The sequence below is a fragment of the Mus pahari genome, chromosome 10, assembly GCF_900095145.1.
Source record: "Mus pahari chromosome 10, PAHARI_EIJ_v1.1, whole genome shotgun sequence".
NCBI classification, from domain to species: domain Eukaryota; kingdom Metazoa; phylum Chordata; class Mammalia; order Rodentia; family Muridae; genus Mus; species Mus pahari.
In genome coordinates, this window is record NC_034599.1 from 98511673 (window position 1) to 98535643 (window position 23971).

Below are 23971 nucleotides of genomic sequence, written 5' to 3' on the forward strand. Positions count from 1 at the left end.
TTCAAATTCCTCTCACCACCCTCCTCCACATTCTGCCTCCCATATTCACTGTTAATCTCAGCGTGATTGTTTCCAGTCCCTCATGCTTCCAGACCCAAACCTCAAGTTTATCTTTGATACCCATCTCCAATGGCCCTGGGGATCCTCAAGAATAGCACATGAGTATTTCACCTTGCTCTCCAGCCCAAGAACCTGCCTTTGACTTTCTATCATATTTAACATACTTACTTAATTTCAAGTTCAGTCATTACAGCTCACCAAACTCATTATATCCGCACCCCCCCCCCCAAACAGATATTCCCTGCTGCTGCCATTTTGCCTCGGTTCTTGTAACCTCACAGTACGAAAGGTTTCGGATTCATAACTTAGCTCCCATCTGCTCTCCCTATTTCGGTGTCACTCTGTGCATCTCTGTGTTGCTGTCTCTCTGTCTCTGTCTCTCCCACCCTCTCTCCCTGACTTTCTCCCACCCCTTCTCTCTTCCATAAGTCATCATCTGAGCTTCCTGAAGCAAGCTCTGGTCACAACTTCACAAAGCTCCTACCTTATTGATTATCCGTGTTACATAACAAGGCCCTCGTTGACCCCAACTTCTCTCTGTCCACATCTCTAGTCAAGCCTTCACCTCAAGAGCCTTCCCAACAGAACCACTCATCATTCACTCTAAATGGACTGCTGACCAACCTCTCTCTCTCCTCTCTCTCTCCCTTTCTCTCTCTCTCTCTCTCTCTCTGGTCACTCTGTCCCTTAAACTTGGGAAGTGCTTGACCCATCTTTAACCATACTCAAAACCTACCCTAGGTCAAATTAAATGACATTCCTTATTGTCTAGAGTGGAATGATATCTTTTCTGATCTCCTACACAGTATATATACATCTACTGTTCTTGACACTCATCATCTTCTGCAATTCACCCTTCAATGCATAAATCTTGAGTTTAACACAGTTGTGCATATGTGTCACCTATGTATTCCTCAACCCTAATTTACATACAGAGCTATCTCAGTACCCAGGCTGTTTCTTTGAGCCTCCTATAGTAAAGTTTCCTCCACAGGCAAGTGGTTCTGTGACTCACCATCAGTTAGATGCACCTTGGTTTGAACTTGGATTTGAATAAACCATACAACAGTATGTGTCCATCTACCCCTGCCTTTCATCCTACATGGCATATTGAAGAGTTATTTAGATCATACATTACTGCTTATGTGTTATTTTCTACTATAGGCTAGTATTTCACTATCAGCTTACCCAGTCATTCCATGGTAGTTACAGACCTTACAGTGCAGTAGCCACTACATTAAAAAGGTTGCTGTGGCCATGTTTGTATGCCTGCTAGTGATCAGCCCTCATTTCTCCTTTTTAAATTTTGTTTGTTAGTCCATATCATTTTTACAAAAGAATGCATTCCATTGTGACAATTTCACACCTGCATCTGGTGAAATTTGTTATTCTTATCCCTCTTCTCCCCTTTTCTCTCCCCACTGACCCTCAATAGCCTCCCTCCACTTTCATGTACTTTTATAAACTCTAGATTCTGCACATGAGAGAAAATGTATGGTATTTACCTAAGTGTGATTCCACTTGATTTGATTATCTCTGATTCCATCCAGTTTCTTGAAATGACACGTGGTTCTCCACGGTGTCTGAATAAGCCCCACTGTGTATATAGATACTACGGTTGCTGGGCAGCGGTGGCACATGCCTTTAATCCCAGCACTTGGGAGGCAGAATCAGGCAGATTTCTGAGTTCAAGGCCAGCCTGGTCTACAGAGTGAGTTCCAGGACAGCCAGGGCTACACAGAGAAACCCTGTCTCGAAAAAAAAAAAAAAAACAAAACCAAAAGCCAAAAACCAAAATAGATACTACTGTTTCTTTACCCTTCCTCCCCATTGGTGTGATTGTGTAACTTGATCGCTGTGATAGTGCCAGAGATAACATGAGTGCAGGTCTGCAGCAGCTTACTGAATATATCCTTGTGGTCTACATCATAAAGGTCATCACTGATCTCCGCCCACCAACAAGGAAAGTAACTATTTGCATACTTAGTTTAAAAAGTTCTATCACACATTGCCCCAAAGTATCTCTATGCATGGCCACCCCACAAATAATGTGACAAATGCTCTGGGTCCTTGTCAACCACACATCTGCGTGCGACGGCAGGTTAAAGCCATCTGCCAGCAGTGCCTTATGTCTGTATTTAGTTATGAGCACAAACAACACTGTTCTAGAAGCTGCTTAAGTGCAAAGAATGCAGTGTGGATTCCCTAGCGTCCTATAGAGCGAGCAGTGACAGTCTCATCCTTGCAACTGTTTTACCAATGTGGAAACAAGGCTCAGAGATGCTGAGCAGCTGTGGAGACGGTGATTCTGGGCAGCCTCCTGACCTGCAGCCATGGCACTGAGTTCTTGCCACTTAAACCAAACAAATGGTTCTCTAAGCTTAGGACTTATTTTTAGTTTATTGCTATTACAAGAATAAAGTGAGTTAAAACATAAAATTAGCATTGCTCTATACCTAAGAAGCTTATAATGATTGACCACAATATAATACTTAGGAGACACTGTCATTTTTCATCTGAATCACGAGGACTAGAATTTCAGACCCACAGATTCAGTAGCAACCACATGTGAAGATGCGCTGACTGACTCTGTAAATACTGACAGACTGACAACGGTACTGCTCCCTTTGGGGGTTGTTTTAAAACTCATTTAACTATCACTAAGTAATCTTAAGCACATCAAAAATGGTGGGGGAATGGGATCAGAGTGTATTTTATACTGGCATGAGAATAGCCTTATGTAATCCTGTAGAAAACAAACTAACAAAACTGAAAAATAAGAATAAAAAGAGCAAATTTGGGATCTTAAGTCAACCAGATAATTACGTCCTTTATGCAATAAGCCAACGATCTGGTAATGAGCAGTGAGAAAGGAAAGGCAGGCAGAAGGGGTGAGGAAGAGAGGAAGGGAAGGAAAGAGATACCGGCAGCACGAGTGTGCAAGCGCACGAGCCGACACCCCGCAGCTCCGGGCTGTTTATTAAAGATTATGTGATATTTCATCGCCATCTCAGGACATCACTACAGAAACTGTTGGGAGTCACACTGAATCAGCCACTATCTGTGTCATCCAGCATGTGTTTCAGGAGATACATGGCCAAGTGCAAGGGAATCTGATTACTTTTTATGCTATCAGAAAGCACAGGTGACACACTAAAGCTGTGAGACCCCTGACTGCCAGGCCTTGGTGTGCCCTAGGAGTATCATTTTCACTGAAGATGCCGCCGTCCCCAGGTGTCCTGCTCACTCCTGCAGCGAGGCTGCCTTGGCCACCCCCTTTGAGAGCCTATTGCTTCAAATGCATTCGTGCCATTTGATGGATCTAAAAATACTTAACACCTTCACATCTGAAAAGATGGTTTAAATGTATTGTTAAAACATTTGCAATACTTTAAACCGTATTGTTGAGGCAAATTGGGTAAACAAAAATGGCAGACAACTGAAACTCAGAGGATACACTTGGACTGCTAGCTAATATTTATATCAAAACATCTGTCATGGTCTGGTGAAGATGTCTAACTATCAGCTTTAATTCACGGGAGATAGTTACATAGGGTACCGAGTTCAGTACAGTTTCTGCTACACTGAAGATCAACTTGGCTTCCAGAACTACAAAGAAAAAAGAGGTGGTGATTGCAGACATGGCTCAGTGGGTAGTGATGACTGGGCAAACATGAAGACTGTATTCAAATTCCAAGTACCAGGAAAAAAGCTAAAGGCCGAATATGGAAATTCCTGCTGTAACCTGAGCAGTCCTCTGGCAGGATGAGAGATGAGGCAGAGGCCAGCTGATGAGATACCAAGGCTCAGACAAGGTAAAAGGCAAAGGCCAACACCACCTGCTGTCCTCCACACCCAAACTGTGGCATGCACACAACTGCACTCACACACACACAACTAATATAAATGCTCTGTGGGTAAATAATTATTCCACAGTTTCCTCAAGGATAAAAATCTTATTATAAAATATTGCAGAGGTCTGACCGTGGCCATTCATCATCTGGGTGTATTTGCTTTCCAATCAATCAAAAATATTCACCTTTCAAGTTCAGACATGAGAGCTAAAAAATATATACCCTGCCCCCAGAAGCAAATCTACGTACCTCTCATGCATATAATCAACTCCAAGCAGCAACTGGATAAACCATTCTACTATCTGGTTTTCAGGGAAGACTTTCCCAGCTTCTTTATATTCCTGAATTTTATAGTCCAGATCTCGGCCCTGAAACAAAATAACATAATCTTTTATAACTTTGGCATGTAAAATGTTAATACCAAGTTCTCTCTACAGTAATTAAAATCAAGGCCAGAAGCTGACAACCATGAATGTCTCGATTTGCCTGGCAGTGTCTGATGTGACTCAGATGATGGTATCTCTTAGTATCCTTTAACTACCATAGAAAACAAAATGCTAAGTGCTGAATTCTCTGAGAGAACCATTACGCCTCACCTTTTTACATTAAAACACAGGAGGACTGGAGATTGTTTCATACGTGTTCTCAGCAGAAAAAGAGCAAGAAAAAAATGCTCTTTGCAGAATGTGAAGAACAGGATCAATGGCACACAGGCAAGAGGGACCTGCCACGCCCTGGGAGCTAAGATGAAAAGGAAGCCACACAGACTATGGCAGAGTCCTCCTCAATGCAGAGCAAAGGTACTTCCAGGCAACCAGGAGAGAGAACTTGTAATCAAAACAACATGCAGCTAACGGACTGACTGCTCATAATGCAGTTTTTAAATTTCCTTTCAGTGCAATATGCAAATATTTGCTTAGCATTTTGTCTTTCCAAATTAAGAAATAACAAGTCAAAAGCATATCAAGCATTCACACGCAGCCCTGATGAAACTTCCTTCCTTGTTGGATTTTCTAGGCCAAGGAGATCAAAGATTCTTGGAATTAAAAATACAGTGAATTAGTATTTGACTCTTGGCAAGAACAAGAAAGAGAGACCAGTTCCCTTCTCCTTCTCCAAGTGTGCCTGTCCAATGCTCACTTTCTAACTCTGGCATGTCCCGGGGTTCTGCCACAGCCTGAGAACTGTGCTGTCACAGTATTTCTGTAAGTACTACACAATGTTTTTGCTAGTCTATTATCATGATATCCTAAGGATGTAAGAAGCCCATTCAGACAAAACAGAACCCATAGCTACTACGTTGTCAGCTTTTATATTCCCATCTGAAGGACTATTTATACTATTGAGGAGTAAGTTAGTAAAATAAGCCCTGGAAACAGGAGGCCTGAAAGTGAAGTCTCAGGAGCTACACAAGCCTCCCTTTGTTGTCTGGGTAAAATCGTAAGAAGAAATGCCATCAGTTCTTACTGTACAACTATTAAACACGAGGCTATTCAGTCAGCTTGAAAGTAAGACACCAAAAACCTAAACCCAAGATCTTAGTCTTAAGTTACCCTCCGTATCTTTTGATCCTCATTTTTAAATTCCTCTCTGAGAAGGAAAGTCTTGTTGTTTCGCAGTGACCATGGATCCACCATATTCTTTAACAAGCACTCTGGGGATGATGTCCTGAGGATGTGGCTGAGGTGGGCAAGTCATCCACAAATGATGACAAACATTGTGCTTTGCTCTCACAAAGAAAGAAAGAAACTTCTGTGGCAGCCTGATTTTACCTCGGCAGTGTGGGGAGCATTTCTTTCTTTTTCACAACTTATCATCTAAGCAAAATCCAGTGTGTTTCATAAAATGTCATGTGTTCTTATTATATACTCCAAGGTTTTGGTTTTCTCAACTTTGTCTTTGAGAAACATTTAATGATGATTTTTCTCACTAAAACAAACCAAGAAAAGGCAACAGGGCTTGAAGCTGAGCCAATATTAATGTGATCCTTCCTTGGTCCATTTCCTTCACTAATGTCACCTCTCAAAAGTTACATGGAAAACCTTGATGTGAACTTCTAAGGTTTTGAAAATCTACAGCCCATATCCTCCCTTGGTAGATTAATGGTGTCCCTTCATTCCACATCCCAATTAGCCAGCATTAGACAGACTGTGAAACCCTGAGGCCTTGAAGAACTGAAAACACTCATCTACAGTGTCCCAAACACCACCTTTGATTGCCAGGGACAAGCTTAAATCCCCAAAGGATTTGATTCTTTAAAAATTAATCCATTTTCAAGTCTGTCAATCAAAGCACTTGTAACTACTTTGAAAGACCAAAGAGAATCTTCTCAGAAGCCCACACACAGTAAAGTGGAAGTGTTCAAAGGATGGACAGACAAAAGGACCCCTTCTAGGCCACAAGGAGCATGGACTATCAGCCCGCCCTACTCCTCCATTTTAAAATGAAAAGACTGTCCCTTATTAACTCATTGAGTTGATATCTCATAGTACTGCTTCTTCAAAGCTGTCACATCTTCAATGAACAAACTTGTCCTTGCCCTTTCTAGTTGAGGGAACAGGCGTGGGGAAGGACTTGGTCTTCTTTAAGGGGCTGGCCACCAGGAGTTTGATGATGTTTCAGTCAGGATATGGGGGTGGGTCCCAGCAGTAGGGTGGGAGTGGACCCTGAAGGACTGGGAAGTGAGGTTGCTCAGGATTCATAATGTGACATTCTTAAACAATCAATAAAAATATTATGAAACTAAAAAAAAAAGAAATAAGTATTTGCCTGATACACTTCCAAATCAAGCAAGTAACTGGCTTTCTTAAAATGCACAATTTGATTCTGCAAGTAAGGATAAGAATATGTTTTATTTTCATTTTTGTGCATGTGTATATATTCATATGTATGTGCATGTGCATAGTCATATGTATATAGACACATGTTGGGGATGTATGCACCAGATGTGTATCCATGTGACTGACTTCAGGAGCCTTCCTTTACTGCTTGCCATTTTGCTCGCTGAGGGCACCTTAACTCAAAGCTCACACTAGTCTGCTCACAAGCTTGGTTCAGGGATCTGATGACTTTGCACTGGGATTCCAGAGAGGCCACAGCACCCACCTGGCATTTACTTAGGTGCTGAGGATGCAAGTCCTCACACTGACATGCCCAGTGTTTTAGCCACCAACTCATCCCCCCCACCCCTAGTCTGAGAATATGTTTTTAGCATGCATCCCAGGTACCCCTGGAGCTGTTCCATGACGACAGTTTGAGAAGCAGTACTAGGCAGTAGCATAAACGGGCCACAGGCTTAAACCCTACTCCGTCATGGGAACATTCTACCCAGAAGTACAAATATTCCAAAGGTCCTTGAAAAAAGCACGGTTGAATAGGAATAATTTAATAATGGTTTTTTAAAAGCCTATGACAGATGGAGGGAGCTAGGAAAGCTATCCTCTGCCACTGCACTGCCATGTTCTGCAAGCTCTCTGCGATAGAGTACATTAAACACGAGGAAATGTCAAGCCGCATTGTGCTTTCTAAAGCAAAGACAGACAACCTAATTTTAAATAGCTACTGAAAAATGTCCTCTTATGAAGCCTGATGATTGATAACACAAATGACATCCCTAGGGCTTAATCAGGAATCTTTTTTGTCTATAATGTCTGATAAAGTTAGTGTGTTCATCCTACTGAGAAAATAAAGCAGCAGAACTTGGGGTTTTTTATCTCAGTATAAAATAATGCTTATAATCTATAAAGTTTTAAAATAAACTATTTGGTAACAAGCGGGGCTGGAGTGAGCAGAGGCCCTGAAGTTCTATCCCGGCAGCCACATGACGGTCACAGCCATCTGTACAGCTACAGTGTGCTCACATGCATAAAATAAGTAAGTAAATCTTAAAAATCCTATTTAAGAAGATGTTAATTATTTTGATGTTTTAACTTTTATATTGCTATAAAGCCATAGGCCAACTAACACCATGCCTCAAATATTATGTTTTGTGCTAAGTTTGTGAATTATTGCATATGAATTAATTTTTTTTCTTTCAATACAGAGTTTCTCTGTGTAGCCCTGGCTGTCCTGTAACTCACTTTGTAGACCAGGTTGGCCTCAAACTCAGAAATCCACCTACCTCTGCCTCTGCCTCCCGAGTGCTGGGATTGAAGGCGTGTGCCACCATGCCCGGCTATGAATTAATTTCTTGTAACTAAAATTCAATGAAAATTGGTTGTCGTAGTTCATTTTTGAGACACAATCTTCTTTCCTCTCTTCCTGTATACAGACTTCTCAAATCACTTAGGGAATGCTAGTGACAGTTTTTGGGGAACACACACTTCAAATACACCAGCAGTGTGGGAGAGTGGGCTGCACACAAACAGCCTGGTCTCCAGGCTAGCAAAGGTCTGGAACCCCAGACAGTCAATGGGTGGTGATTTCCACCTACATGGGACAGAAGGTGTTCGATCATGTCTCCTGGACCCCTGGCTCCTGTTGAAGTTACTGCCCCCCACAGGAGAGGTGTGTGACTATCAATCATGCAGATAAAGCCCCAAGCTTCTGGCCTTCTGGCTAGACTCCACCCCCCCCCAGTTACCTGACAATAGCCAGATAGCTGCTTGGCCCCTCCTCTCTCCTTAAGCTCTCACCTTTCTTACTCTCATCTCTAGCACTCCTCCCTGCCTCTTCCCTCCTCTCTCTTTCCCCCTGCCTCTCTACAATAAAGCTCTAAAACCATAGAGAGTCTCTGCTCATCAAGGCCCAACGTGCTTGAAAGATGGGATAGGCTTTCCCCTAAAGAGCCCGTCTAACCTCCCTTCCTGTGCTCCAGCCACGGCCAGGAACCACCCAGCGTCCCATCTCCCCCTGCCCTCTCCTCCCTTCAGCCCCTGGGCTGACACTGAGCCCCCACCCCCACCCCGGGGCCCCATTTTGTTCTCAGCTCTTCTGCAGTGTCCAGTGGTGTCTGAGATGCCTGAAACTGAGAACCTGTTACCTAGGACTGCCCCTTGTCCACCCCTGTGCCCGGCGCCGCGTGGAAAGCGTGCAGCAGTCTTCTATGTCCGCCCACCCAGAGCACTGGAACTCTGGTGGGATGCAGATTTCCCCCCACTCCCTTCATTCCCCCACGCCCACCTGCCCAACACAGCAGAGGTACTTTTCAATTTTCATGTTAAAGGGTCAAAGTATATCTCATACTTCAAACAAGGTAAAGAAGGAGAGACAAAAAGCAAACGATGTTCATGGTCTGTCTGGGGACAGACTCACCTTGTAGCCCAGGCTGACTTCAAACTTGAGATCCCCTGCCTCTGCTTCCCAAGGGATGGGATTACAAATTTGTAGCATCATGTCTGATAATATTTTAATTCTTGATACTATAAATACCATGATGTATTGATCAGGTGTATAAAAATATGAGACATATTACTTGCCTTCTCAAACTGAATGAACTAGACTCTAGACTCATAGAAGGCACAGGGTGAATTAAGAGAGGATCATTTCTTTCTGAATGGAGGGGTCGGCATGTACTGTCCAGATGAGACCAAGCTCTCTGAAGACAGCTGCCTCCATCAGGGGTCCTTTTAGGAATACAGATTAATGACTGGATGTCTGATGTGAGCCCACACCATGAAGGATAGCTACTAAATTGACAGCAAAGTGATAAACATGGAGGAATGTCTTTCTCCTATAAACAGCTGACTGTGGAAGGTGATGGTACCTGAAGAAACATCAGAGCTGTGAGCTGTGACTACTACTCTAGTCTTCTGTTAAAGTAAATAAGGAATAATCATTACATTAAAATATGTATTTGTGTACAAAATGAGTTATATGTTTTCCTGTATATATAATATACATATAGACTATTTAAAGATACGGTCCATAAGTGAGTGAAAGCTAGAAAAATGAGAAGTCTCCCAAATGTTCCAGTCCTGGTCCTCCAGAAATCAGTAATACCCAGTCATATGATTTTCAGAAAGTCATTCCACCCAGGATTCTGTATCTTCAGTTGTAAAATGCAATGAATGAAAACTTCTGGCTGGAATGACAGCTCTGCAGTTAAGAGCGCTTGCTGTGCAGTCACAGGAACTATTCACTTAGTTCACAGGAAAATCTGGGTATCCCATTCATGCCTGTAACCCCAGCTCCAAGGGGAACAGAGTCAGGAGGGCTTCTGGGATTGCTAATTTCTAATGGAACCAGGAAAATTACTCTGAGGCAAGGTCTGTTTTCATCCCTGGAGTAATCAGACTGATAGCCTAGGATGCCCCAAACTTTTTCCTGACCTGTGCATGTGCACACGCACACAAGGATGTATATAAACACAACAATAAATAGACACATAAATAAACCTTTATAAAAAAATCACTTCTAATTAGAAAAGAAATGATAAAAATTTAGTGGTGGGGGGGAAGCATTAGAAATAGGACACTGATGAGAAGCAAGCACAAGGACATTCTGGGGGCATGGGGACAGGGATGAGGGAAGAGAAGCTATGGAGGGATGGGGGTACAAACAGGGCTCAGAGGGATGGGGACAGAGATGTGGGAAGAGAATCAATCAATCAATAAATTTTATCTGAAAACACCAAGATGAATTTTAATGCTTTGTGTGCTAACTTATTTTTTTATTACAAAAAAAAATAAATAAAAGTTCACTTCTAAGCCAGGCAAGACTGTATCATGACTGTAATCCCAGAACTTGGGAGCTGAGGCAGGAGGACTACAAGTTCTAGGCCAGCCTGGACTACATAGTAGACCCTATCTCAAAAGGAATTTCATTCCCTGTCATAAAAGAAAGGAGAAATGTTAAAAGTCACAGAAGCACTCAATAGCCACAGTTAAAACAATCTGAACCACAGAATCGATAACACTAGCATTGGGCTATAACCCATAGAATACAATAAATATCTATGAGTCTATACTGACACACACACATACATACACACACACACACACACAGAGAGAGAGAGAGAGAGAGAGAGAGAGAGAGAGAGAGAGAGAGAGAGAGAGCAAAGGAAAGTGATATAGGTACAGATGCCACCAAGGAAACACAATTCAATAAAAAATAATGTCCATGTCTCCACCCCTGTGTTGCAACACCTTAGTGGCTAACACTAGGGATATGTTCAGCTGCAAACATGCTGCGCTCAAAGGTGAAGTAAATCATGTCTCCTACTTTTCTACCTCTGTGCCATTTCCTTTGACTTTAATGTCCCAACTGGACTTGACAGAATCCTTCTCACACTTCAAGTTCAAATATAATAAGCTGGCCCCAGCCAAGTTCCCACAGTCCCAAGCTATTTGTAACTACCCTTCTTGTGACACAATCTATTTTAGCCATTTAACTTGCCAGACAAATTCATGGAAGAAAGTTGGCATTAGGCTGAGGGGTTTGCTCAGGAGTAGAGCGCCTCCCTGCATGTGTAAGGCCTTGGGCTCAGCCCCCAGAAGTGAAAATCAAAGCAGTTACCACATCATCCCCATTACCCCAAACTATATCTGAGGACTACACCCGACAGAGTTGAGGCTCAGGAAAGGCTCTTGGCAAGCTCAGAAAGAGCCAATAAATAATAGAGAACACCAGTTTAATCCATAAGCCATGAGAACTGGAGTTGCCAAGGTGACAGGAAGTTCATGTGGGTTAGGGACCATATTTTTCTTTTCACAGAGCTATGGCCCGTACTTTTCTTTCCACAGTGATGGGGGGGGGCAGGATGGAAGCAGCTGCCCGGGGGACAAGGAAGAGGGGCTGAGTAAATTTAGAAACCCTCTATCCCATCCCCCCTCCCCTTGCTTCTATGAGGGTACTCCCGCACCCACTCATCCCTCCCACCTTCCCACCCTGGCATCCCCTACACTGGGACATCGAATACTCCCAGGCCCAAGGGCTTCTCCTCCCTCAGATGTCCAACAAGGCCATCCTCTACCACATATGCGGCCAGTGCCATGGTTCCCTCCATGTGTATTCTTTGGTTGATGATCCAGTCCCCAGGAGCTCTCTCCATGGGGCTGCAAACCCCCTCAGCTCCTTCAGTCCCTTCTCCAACTCCTCCATCGGGCTCAGTCCGATGATTGGCTGCAAGCATCCACCTATGTATTTGTCAGGCTCTGGCAAAGCCTCTTAGGAGACAGCCATATCAGGCTTCCATCAGCAAGCACTACCCAATATCCACAATATCGTCCAGGTTTGGTGACTGTATATGGGATGGATCCCAAGGTGGGGCAATTTCTGCTTTCCTTGCTCTACACTTTGTCTCCATATTTCCTCCTGTGAGTATTTTGTTCAAGAGCTGGGTGATCTTTATGACACAGGAGGCCTGGTTATCAGCTATACCCACAGGCTGGCCCAGACTCCCCTGCTCTCAGGTCTGGGCTCCATCCTGGCTCATGAGACCTTACTCACTGACCATGTTTGCCTTTACTATTTATTTTGACAATAAGCTCCACCCCCAAGCCCCAGTGCTAACCTTGGCTTCCCATTAAAAACATCCAGAGATTTTTCAAAATCCTGTTGCCGAGCTGCAGAATCCTGGCCAAATAAGTGAGATTGCCAGAGGTGGATCTCAGGCTCGGGCGCTTTGAAAGGTCTCCGGGGGAGTCCAAAGTGCAGTCAAGGGCTGGAATGACCATTCTACCATGACCCAGATGTAGACATTGTAGCTGTTTCCATCACCAAACAGGAACAGAACAGTCTGACTTCTCCAGCTCTTTCTGAGCACACATGCTCTCCACCACTGCCCTTCTCTCCTAGAGAGTTATGGTCTCAACCCCTGCTGCATCTATTAACAGAATGTCCAAGTTTCTAGGACTCTTGTCTTCATTCACATGGAAGATCTGAAAGGCAGTACTGCACAGGTCTCTGGTGCAGGACACTGATGTGGTCATACAGTAGGACAAATGCACGTGACATGTGTGTCAGGTGGATGTGTCAGCATTCTTCTCCTTTATCATCGATGTCTGCCGGAATGAGGTGGGAGCTTGGAGAAAATGGTAGAGTCAGCTAAGGAACACCACCTTTGAAAGCGGAAAGGGAACTGGTGGGGAGGGGAAAGAATCCATTCTAAGTGTTTCTGGAGAACGCAACAACGAAACCCTCTGTGCTGTATGACTTATACCTGCTAATAGAAATGTTTCAAAAAGAAATGTCGGGTGCTAGCTTTATGATTCAACCTAAGATGTGATTTAAAAAAAATGAATGAGGAAATTGCTTGCATGTTGGAGTCTGAGACAATGCACATGATATTATTTTAGCTTTCATGCAAAATAAAAAAAAATGATTTGGAAGCTAGGGACATGGGGGCAGGAATGACTTCCTTCCAGTGACTTCCTGACATTTCCACTACACATGGGAGAAGGCAGTCTTCCTAACAAAAGGAAGTCTTAGATTGGGAGAGAAGAGGGATCAGTGAAGCGCTCAGGAATCTGGGTAGAATGAAGACGTGGGGCGAGGAAGAAAAAGCATTAGAATAAGTCGTGGCCTAAGCAAAGATGAGACATATGGAACTGTGGAGGAAGGAAAAGGAGGGCACACAGTTCCATTCCCTCCCTGTGTGGAGGACAGGAGATACCCACTGTTGAAATGCTCTGTTACTTCAGTAGCTTTGGAACTATCAGACAGCACCTTGCACTGTAGCTCAGGCTGGTCTTGAACTTGTGATCTTCCTGTCTTTACTTTCTTCATCCTGAGATTATAGTACTACAATACCAATTGGTGGATGCTTTGTTTATGTATTTATTATGTGCATATATAGTGTGTATATATTCAAGGGTATGTGGGTGCACATGTACGTGTGTGTGTGTGTGTGTGTATACATGTATTAGTCAGGGTTCTCTAGAGTCTTGGAACATATGGAATGTCTTTCTATATTGAGGGATTTTGTTGTGATGATTTACAGCCTGTAGTCCAACTCCCCAACATTGGTCAGCTGTGAATGGGAAGTCCTAAGTCCAAGAATCTAGTAGTTGCTCAGTCCCACAAGGCTAGTTGTTTCAGTTAGAAGTAGATTCCAAGCAGGGCGTGGTGGTGCACACCTTTAATCCTAGCACTCGGGAGGCAGTGGCAGGAGGATTTCTGAGTTCGAGGCCAGCCTGGTCTACAGAGTGAGTTCCAGGACAGCCAAGGCTACACAGAGAACCCTGTCTTGAAAAACCAAAAGAAAAAAAAAAAAAGAATGAGGAAAGAAGTAGGTTCCAACAGATGTGCTGGCAAGTAAATGCAAGTGGCAAAGAAGAGAGAATCTCCCTTCTTCCAATGTCCTTATGTAGGTCTTTAGTAGAAGGTGTGACCCAGATTAAAGGTGTGTACCACCACACCTGGATCTGGGACTTGTTTTGTCCAGGTTGGCCTTGAACTCAGAGATCTTCTTGCCTCAGTCCCCTTCTACCTTGCCTGGGCCTAAGCTTTTCATGGTCACTATGCCTCAAGATCCAGGTCAGAAACTTGTGTCTTCTAGCCTTAAGATCTGGATCACAGGTGAGCCCTCCAATTCTGGATTGTGGAGTGTAGTTCATTACGATATAGTCAAGTTGACAACTGGGAATAGCATTACAGTGTGTACGCACCAGGTGTTTGCCCTCTCTCACCACCTCATGTTTTGAGACAGAGGCTGTCGCTGAGCTCTGAGTTCATTGATTAATTAGATGGGCCAGCTCTGGGTCTCCACCTGTCCTCATCTGTCCCCATCTCCCCATGCACCATACCTAGATATGGACATGGGTTCTGGGGATGCAAACTGTGGTTCCCCATTCTCCTGTAGACGGCTCTTTACTGAGCAAGCCATCTCCTCAGCCCCTAGTTGTTAATTTTTCACACATACTCTGAGATGCCCAGTGGGTTGAGCAGCAGGTTGAACATATCAGGGATGCATGAATATATTACAGACATGAAAGGTCCCAAAGTAAATCCACAAAGGGGAACACGGAGATAAGAAGAGGAGCTACTGCAGTGGTGACAATGTTCTCAGGAGATCAAGGCCTGGCTACATGTATTTCCTGTATCAGTACTTTTACCTCAGTTAAGAAGCTAGCATCAGGCCCGATCGAGTTAAGAGTGAATTTGCATCTGAAGCTGAGAAACATCTCTGTTAACAAGGAGGGAGCAACGGGCACACATCATTTCTAAGGAGCCTGGGAAGAGCCAGTCTGACAGCTCAGGACCCACAGACCTTTGGAAGCCCAGCAGCTGTGCAGTGCAGCTGGCAGCCATCACCATGGCAACACCCCCTCCCCGGAGAGCCGCTTGGTCTATGGAAACCAACCATCATTTAAAAATTAATGCAGATGATCTTGCACTGGATCCGGCCTGACAAAAGCCATTTTTATAGAAGTGCCCTTTCTGAGGACATAATTGGAACAAATGAGAAAATTTGACTAGAGATTGTGAATTAGATGGGTGGTTCTCAAACTTCAGCTTGTTTCAGACTCACCTGGTGAGCTTGTCAAAACACAGATGGCTGAACCCCACCCCCACAACTTCTGATTCAGTGTGGCTGGGCTTCAGGCCAGGACTCTGCATTTCTACCAAGTTACCAAGGGAAACCACTGCTGCAGATGTCAGATCCCACTTGAGAGTCGATGGCCTGCATACTCATTGTTTTGGTGCTAATTTCCTGACTTTGTATCACTTTACTGTGGTTAGGAATGAGAGGGTCCTTGTTCTTAGAGGATACAGTAGTTGTTTGGGACAAGGGAGCACTTGACCCAGAACTCTGTGCTAGCTTTCTGTTGCTGTGACAAAACGCCCGAGGAAATGGACTTGAAAGCTGGAAAGGTTCATTTTAACTCACCGTTTCAGAGGCTCCAGTCAGTAGCCAGCTGCCTCTATTGCTTTGGGGGCTGTGGTGAGGGAGATTGTTCTGGTGAGAAGTTCCTCATTCCCTGGGGAGGGTGGGCAGCTGGGGAGGGTGGGCAGCTGGGGAGGGCAGAGTGAGGAGGAGGCCAGAACTCTGATGCCACCCTCAAGGATGACACCAGAGCCCTAAGACCCCACTTTCTAGAGTTTCCACCACTTTCCAATAATTAAACTGGTACCTAAGCCTCTGTATCATGCAGGCCTTTGAGAGACATTCACGCAGTTCAAGACACACACTACAAGAGGTTTATTTTTGAGATGTTCAGGAAAAGGCTAGATAGAGTGTATAGAAATGGAAAAGGGAAATAGCAAAGGAAACATGGGGTGTGGCTAGCAATAAACCCGGGAAGTCTACGGGGATGAGATGGAGGAGATCACTGTCCTAGTCTCACAAACTGTCTGGAAGCTCAATGTTACAGTCAAATTAAAAAAAGTCAAAACTAACCTTGGAAGAGAAAGTTAGAGCATGACACCCATGTCTGCTGTATGGACAGTCACTAGCCGCACAGGCCACTTCATTTTAAATTAATTAAAACTAAACAGTACCCTTCAAAGACAAACGCCATGGGGAGCAGAGGGGACAAGAACAGAAGGCAGGGAGGGCTACAGGCCAGTTCACTTTCCCAGCGCCCCCTACGGAGCAATACCTACCTCCATTTAAGATGTTTTAAGATGAGGAAAGCATTTTTAAGAATGTGCCCCAGGTATGTAGGTAGCCAACACCTACAATCTTATTAGCTCTTGGGAGATGGAGGCGGGGAGTTCAAGAGTTCTAGGCCAGCTATGGCTACATAGTGAATTTAGGAGCAGTATGAATTGCATAACACAATATATCAACATTTTATAAATAAATGAATAAGCCAAAATCATCAGTGGGGAAAATAAATCATATGTAGGAACTGTCAGTTATTTTTAGAAGTGAAAGTTTAGTTATCAACTACACGAGCTAAAGAAGAAAAAGTATTAAATGATAACAGATCGTTTAGAGCATAGCTACATATCCAAATATCTATAACTTTGCATATATTGGACGCACATTTTCCAAAGTTGCTATTCAATGTGCCCACCCCACACTCATCATCTTACTGACTTTCCTAACAACCCATTAGGTAAAGAAGTTACATATCTAAGCAACTGGTTTCATCACTACTAAGCTCTCTCCACCCCACCCCATATGTGTGTGTGTGTGTGTGTGTGTGTGTGTGTGTGTCTATCTGACTGTCTGTCTATATCTCTGCCTTTCTGTCTCTCCCTCCCTCTCCTCAAACCAGAGAATGAGCAAGCCAAGAGAGAAGAAAGGTCAAATCTAGAATATTCCAGGATCATTTAGATGAAATTGACTAGTGGTTCCTTAGTGGGTACAGCAAATGTGTAAAGCTGCAATGGTGTTTTTTCTTTTTCTCTTTTCTTTTCTTTCTTTCTTTCTTTCTTTCTTTCTTTCTTTCTTTCTTTCTTTCTTTCTTTCTTTCTTTCCTTCCTTTCTTTCTTTCTTTCTTTCTTTTCTTTCCTTTCTTTCTTTTCTTTCTTTCTTTCAAGATTTATTATGTATACAGAGTTCTGCCTGTGTGTATGCCTGCAGGCAAGAAGAGATACCAGACCTCATTATAGATGCTTCTGAGCTACCATGTGGTTGCTGGGAATTGAACTTAGGATCTCTGGAAGAGCAGACAGTGCTCTTAACCTCAGCCACCTCTTCAGCCCCTGCAATGGTGTTTTGGGAACAATCTCTACTCTCCCTCCTGCCACCCAGTCATATGGGACCCTCAGCTCCCATCTGGCTGTCCAAAGTCTTTTAGTTAAACAAGCATGCCTTCTGCTCCAAAAAGACTTCTTTCTTTCCAGCATAATTTCTCTAATTTTTCATTCTCTACAGCTTCTCGTCCCCCTAAGAAGTATTTGGGTAGCCTGGCTCCAAGATCATCTTGGCACAGCATGTCATCTTCTATTGTGCTCTGCCCAGTTCAGATAGCCTGCTCACCTACCCTATACCTAACCTCTGAACTGTAGATTCAGAGACCCAGACCAGTTTCCTGTTCTCCATCTTCTTCTCTCTCAGCTTTCTAAGCTTCATGATCCTTTCATGCTCAGTAAAACACAAAGCTCTTACTTCAAGTAAACAGAGAATAGCTGAGAAAACTGCAGGTACTTGAAACCATAATTCACAAATCAATAAATAGGAGAGACTTTGCCTCCACTAAAATTAAAAGTCTAGATAGATATCTAAGCATTCGTTATGTTACCATAGGAGGTTTGGGCATAGATGCCCCCCCCCCATATATGTAAAAGCATTCCGTTACAGACATTTCTTCTTAAAATATATGCACTTTGAGTGATTTGCCAAAGGGAGAGAAATAATCATGAGGAATGAGTTTGGTCAGTTACTTAGAGAAGACTACTCGTAGCTATAAGACATGAGACTCCAGGCCTATAGATAATTCAACTTACTGTTTGATAACAGGACTTTTAAGATGTCTCTTTATATAAAATTTTTATCATGCAACAGATTTTTAGAGAGGAGAGTCTCACCTCACAGTATTCCGTGATAATGCAAAAAGTCTCCTGCTCCACAAAGCTTGCATGGAATCTGACAATGGCCGGATGATGGAGCCTGGAGAGGAGCTGAGCTTCCATATTGGCCTGCACGGTCTCATTTGGATTTAATTCGCCAACAGAGATTTCCTTCAGTACCTTTCTGTGGCCAAAACCAGTAAAAAGCAAAGGAAGAAAAGAAAAAGAAAGAAAAGGAGAAAAAAGACAGATATCAAGAGTTGAGAAGTCTGCTTCTCTGTCGTAAGGACATGGCACAGAACCCCTCACCATGCCCAGATAATCAGCTGTTCAAGGGTCTAGTTCTACCTGCTATGGTTCTGAGGCCCTGGGCACCTGCCTGTCGCACCCAGTACCATGGTATTCCACAGCCTTTGACCACCACACTGTGCTGTGCACTCTATGACTTATAAGGGCACACATGGAGCCTCGAGCGCTGCTGCAGGGCGCTCTCCTCCATCCCATAAGACATTCGTTGTTTTTTTTTTTTTTTTTTTTCACAGCATCTGTTTCCATCTCCATGTGATCCATTTGGTCTGCAGCTGCCCATCTGCACTCACCACTTTTCTATCTCTGCCTGTCTTATATGCCCCCCTCCTTCCTCCACGCCCTCTCTACATCTCACTCTGTGCTTTATGGAATCTCTCTGTCTCTCTGCCTCTGTGTCTCTGTCTCTGTGAGTCTCTCTCTCTCTCTCTCTCTCTCTCTCTCTCTCTCTCTCTCTCTCTCTCTCTCTCTTATTTGCTCACTCACTCTTAATCCCTCCCTCTACTCTAAAATGCTCCCAAATGTATCACTTGGTTGTCAGTCCATATGTGCAATATCTTTCTCTTCTCTCCTAACTGTCCTTGGCACGCCATGCTCTGTTGCTGGCAGGATTTAGGAAGACAAAAGTTTTAACTGAAAACATTGAAGAATTGATAGAGATACTTAGAACCTCTATCGTGGATAAATGGGGGAGCTCATTAACTCTCCAAATCATTAATTTAAAAAAGTGTGACCGCATCACGAAGAGTGGACCAAAACACTACCTCTCCCCATCCAAGAAAAAAAAAAAATAGTCTGATGAGCAAACCAATTATAGTGCCACACTGTAAACTAGATAGCCTGGGGACAGCACTTTAGCACGCCAATTACACTCCTCAGACAGATGCTTCTGATTGCCAGGGAGCCTGTCTGCTCATTAAGGCAAGTTCTGCAGGACTCCTGCTAGAAAACACTTTGCAAAACTATTGAGTCACTACCTTGGCATCTTAGTGGGAACTCCTAATTAAAGCCTGTACAGCCACTCCTCGACTGCCGGCCGACTCCAGCCATGTCCAACAGGTGTTCACTCTGCCCTTGCCATATGGAGTGCACAAGGCTGGCAGACTCGCTGGTATTCCCATGCACTTCTGGCCTTCTGTTTGGGAGACACGCTTACCCAAATCACTGGTTCTAACCCCAGATCTGTTTATGCTACTGCGCCCACCATTATGAATTTATATATAATGTAAACTGATGGAAGATGAATATCAGTTTACCCTTGTTAGAGAAAAATAAACCAAAGGCTTACCAAAAAAGTTGACAATGACCAATGGCAGGAACACTTTTCCTGTCTTAACAGGGTAAGCTTGTACAACTCTACTGAGGACTCAAGATTTCTAAGAATCTTAGTAGAAGATAAACCAACCTGAAAAATGTGTGTGTGTGTATCTTTCTATAAAAAGAAAGATAAAGGGGAATCCAACCAAAGGATTGAGGTATTTTAGATTTTAACAACACATAATAAAAATAAAAGTTTTTCTCTCTCAATGAAGGTCCTTTGAATTTACTGTTTATTCTGTTCAACCAGCTACTAACCTCAATTATACTAAACAAGGAGGCTCCTACCACCCTTTAAAATGTGTGCTACAAGCCTTTCATTCACTAGGGCAAACCCTTCTCTCCAGCTGTGTAACTGTGAAAGAGAAGATGTTGCTTCCAGTAATGTTAACCCTGGCTACTCAGTCAGACTTGAGGCCTGAGCTTTGGGAGTGTAGTCAGCACACTAGCATGTGTTCCTGGGTGACAGTCTGTGGTTCAAATGTTTTCAGTAGCAGCAGGACTTAGAGGTGGGGGGAGATACTTCAGTGTCAGCTGCACAGGCATGAGGACCTGAGCTTGGATCCCTAAATGTCAGGGATAATCTGAGGAGAGTGGACAAAGAAACGCCAGGGGCTCACTAGCCAGCCACTCGAGCTAATCAGGAAATTCTAAATCCAGTGAGAAACCATATCTCAAAAAGGAAGATGGAGAAGTGATTGAGAGAGGCATCACCATACCAACCGCTGACCTCCTTACACACTTGCATGGATGGACACACACACACATGAAATGAAATTCTAAGTCAGACATTCTACCCTGCAAGTTGAAAGCATAAATATGAAAATGAGAAAATTCCCTTGTCCTCTAGTATTAGGGGATTAAACTTGACTTATCTTCTGGACCAATACACACACACATGCACATATGCACACACACACACACACACACACACACACAAAGTCATGTGTTTCTTCTCTCTAAACTCTGAGAATGAAACCCTTCTAAGACAAACATCATTGAGAATACAATTTTCTTACAACGTAAGCATTTTAGCATGTTCATTTTAAAGGTTCTCCATAGTCCATGATTCAAGTTCATCTCATCCCCAAACAAAAACCAACAGAGAACTGTCAGCTCCCACACAAGATTGTGGCAGGTGTGGGGCTCTTTCCAAGACGTGCACAGGCTTTGGGCTCTATTCTCTACTTACAGGAGTCTTTCAGTGTGTTGTGATTTTAAAAATCATTTGTAAACATTTAGTTCTCTTCACTAACCAGCAGTGTGCTCACACTGGCTTCACTGGATGCCAAAGAGCCTGTTAGACTCCTCCCTGGAGAACGGAGTAGATTCTACAGCAATGCATGGTGGGTAACAATCTATAGAAAAACTATTTTTATTAAGACTTTTTTGAGGGAGGGGGCAGGAATAGGCCTGTTTTCATAAGTGGTACTTCAGACTGTTAATATGCCCAAAATAAAAAAAAAAGAATGACATATGAAGACACACTTTCTTCTCTAGCCTCTGAAGGGTGTAAGGCAGCAGGTAGTTTAATGACATCTTCATAGTGCTTTTGGTAATTTACCATGCTCCGGCTGCTGTGCAGCTGTAAAAGTCACAGTGGTTAAGCATAATAATATAAAAGCCTTACACAGACTTGCAACGGCTCTCGTGCCGGGAAGGAGCATGTGCTATAAAAAGCTTGAACATGCTTATTTTCCAGGCAAGCATCAGCCACTACCCAATACAATGTGAAATTTTCCACAGTCTTGTGCCCAGTCCCTGTCTGACCACTCAATGATAAAGCATAAGACTGAATATGCCCATTTAGCAGATAAAAGTTGGCCTATTAAGATAGTTGGCTTCTACCATACTGTCTGTAGGGGACACACACACATTCTGCCTTCCTTGCCTAAAAGCACAGTTACTGGACCAAAAGAAGGAACTCTCGTGGCATAACCACATAAGAGCCATACCCACCGAAGACAACCTGGAGGCTTGCCTAGGCAAGGGCAGCTCATCGCTTGCTCGGTGGCTTTCAGCCTGTCACCCCTCCCTACATAACATGACAGATACTTATTTTATCAAAGTCTTGACTGTTTGGGGGAAACTGACAGCAGAAAGGAGAGCTGTCTCTGAAGACCCAGCTTCGTTTTGCAAACGCCCTCTTCTACTGCCTGAGTGGCATGTTGTTTTCTAGAGTCTGTAGTAAACTGACAAACTTTGGAAAGTGATTTTTGAAATTTGAGATAACTGTCGTCAATTTGTTTCCCTTAAAAATCATCCTACTGTTTCTATAAATGAGACAGATAGATGGCATATTTGAGAGACTGACCATGCATTATCCCCCCACCCCCATGTCTATGTGTTCTCTACAATCTCCCTGTTCAACCAGATACAGACACTACTTCAGGTCCAAGAGAGAACCACTACAAAAACTGAACTCAGATCTCTGGCCCTTGGGTGTCCAGGAGATGAGACAAGCCTAAAAAGCAAGAATCTGGAGGGACGCTTGGACAGTGGGTGAGCTGTCTCCACCCTCAGAAAAGAAAGAGGTACTCTATACCAGGGAGATGTGACAGTCAGGAACCAAAAAGGAAATGGAGTACTTCTTGAGTCTTTGGAAGCAGCTGAGATGCTGGAAGCCAGGCGCAGAGAAGAAGCCACATTAGAATTCCAAGATGTACCAAGAGGGCTCAGAGCAGAAGGCCTGCACATTCTTTCTAAGACAGAGCAAAGTGTAGAAACTGGCATCTTCTGTGTCCAGTTGTAGAAGGGCCTTCAAGTGGTATGTAAACACATGTACCCTAGAGAGCTCTAGAATATCCAGGATCCTATGTGAGCCTCACCTAAATACCAACATCTCAAGAGAGGCCTGCAGGATAATGGATGCGACCCAACAGCTTTCCAGCAAACTCAGAAGTAGGATCCATTCCTTTGTGAGTTAGCATCCAACATCCACCTGCACACAGTGGTAAACACTCACCAACTGTGCCAGCACAGGAGCATTGTATAGCCCTGGTCCCTTCCATGTGGGAGCTGGGGAAGGAAGATATTAAACCATAAAGATGTTTGTGCATGGATGCGGTATAAATAGATGCTTTTAAGTCTTGAATTGAGATGGATTCTATCTTAGTTAGGGTTTCCATTGCTGTGAAGAGACACCATGATCAAGGCAGCTCTTATAAAGGACACTATTTAATTGAGGTTAGCTTACAGGTTGAGTGGTTCAGTCCATTATCATCATGGCAGAAAGCATGGCAGCATCCAGGCAGGTATGGGGCTAGAGGAGCTGAGCATTCTACATCTTCAGACAAAGGAAACCAAAAACAGACTGTCTCATGGGCAGCTAGGAGGAGGGTCTCAAAGCCCATCCCCACGGTGACATACCTCCAACAAGGCCACACCTACTTCAACAAGGCCACACCTCCTAATAGTACCACTCCCTATGGGTCAAGCACATTCAAACCACCACAAATGTTTTGATGTTAGGATAGAGTATCTGAAGTCTTCTGGCACCAGGAGTAGGAAGGCACTGTATTAGGACAAAAATCACAGGAAATAGGTTTTAAACTTAACTAAACAGTAAGTTTGGGGATTTGTTTACATTTTTAAAATTCAGCATTTAAGTGTTTGTCAAAGAAGAGTTTTAAGACAGCTCTTTCTTAAATATTTTAAGGCATTTTTTTTATGTCTTCCTTAAATAGGAGGACCTCCATTTACCTCCTCTGGTTGCTCGAGTCATCACGGCTGCACATATCTGTCACTGCAGCAATGCTGCATCTCCAAACAGCTTCCTTACATTGAAACAGTTCCCTGGGCTGTGAATCCAGCCTTCTCCAGGTGACAAACACAGACAACCCCTATGCCCCCCCCCACACACCCCTCACAGCCTCTCCTAAGTCAGTCACTGAGGAATGGTGCATGTTCTGCTAAATTAGCTGTGCTGAACTGAGATTTCAACAAAGGGCTGAGCCACATGAAGAACCTACATATGTGGTGGGCAGGGCTCTCCTCTTGTTGAAGCCAGTGTTTGACAGGATCCGTTGTGATGCTAGGACCTCTGCCCTGCTTCTCGCCTTTTACAACTGCTGAAAGCTACCTATGACACT

General features: G+C 43.7%; 1 protein-coding gene across 1 annotated transcript in view; it reads right to left on the reverse strand.

The window, feature by feature from the left end:
- Window positions 1–23617, reverse strand: part of Nek11 (NIMA related kinase 11) — a 181319-nt gene extending 157702 nt beyond the window's left edge. The window contains 3 exon segments of the mRNA XM_021207830.1: window positions 4164–4282; window positions 18276–18441; window positions 23583–23617. Coding sequence (XP_021063489.1) covers window positions 4164–4282; window positions 18276–18441; window positions 23583–23617 — 320 coding nt within the window.
- Between the last annotated feature and the right edge of the window lie 354 nt (window positions 23618–23971).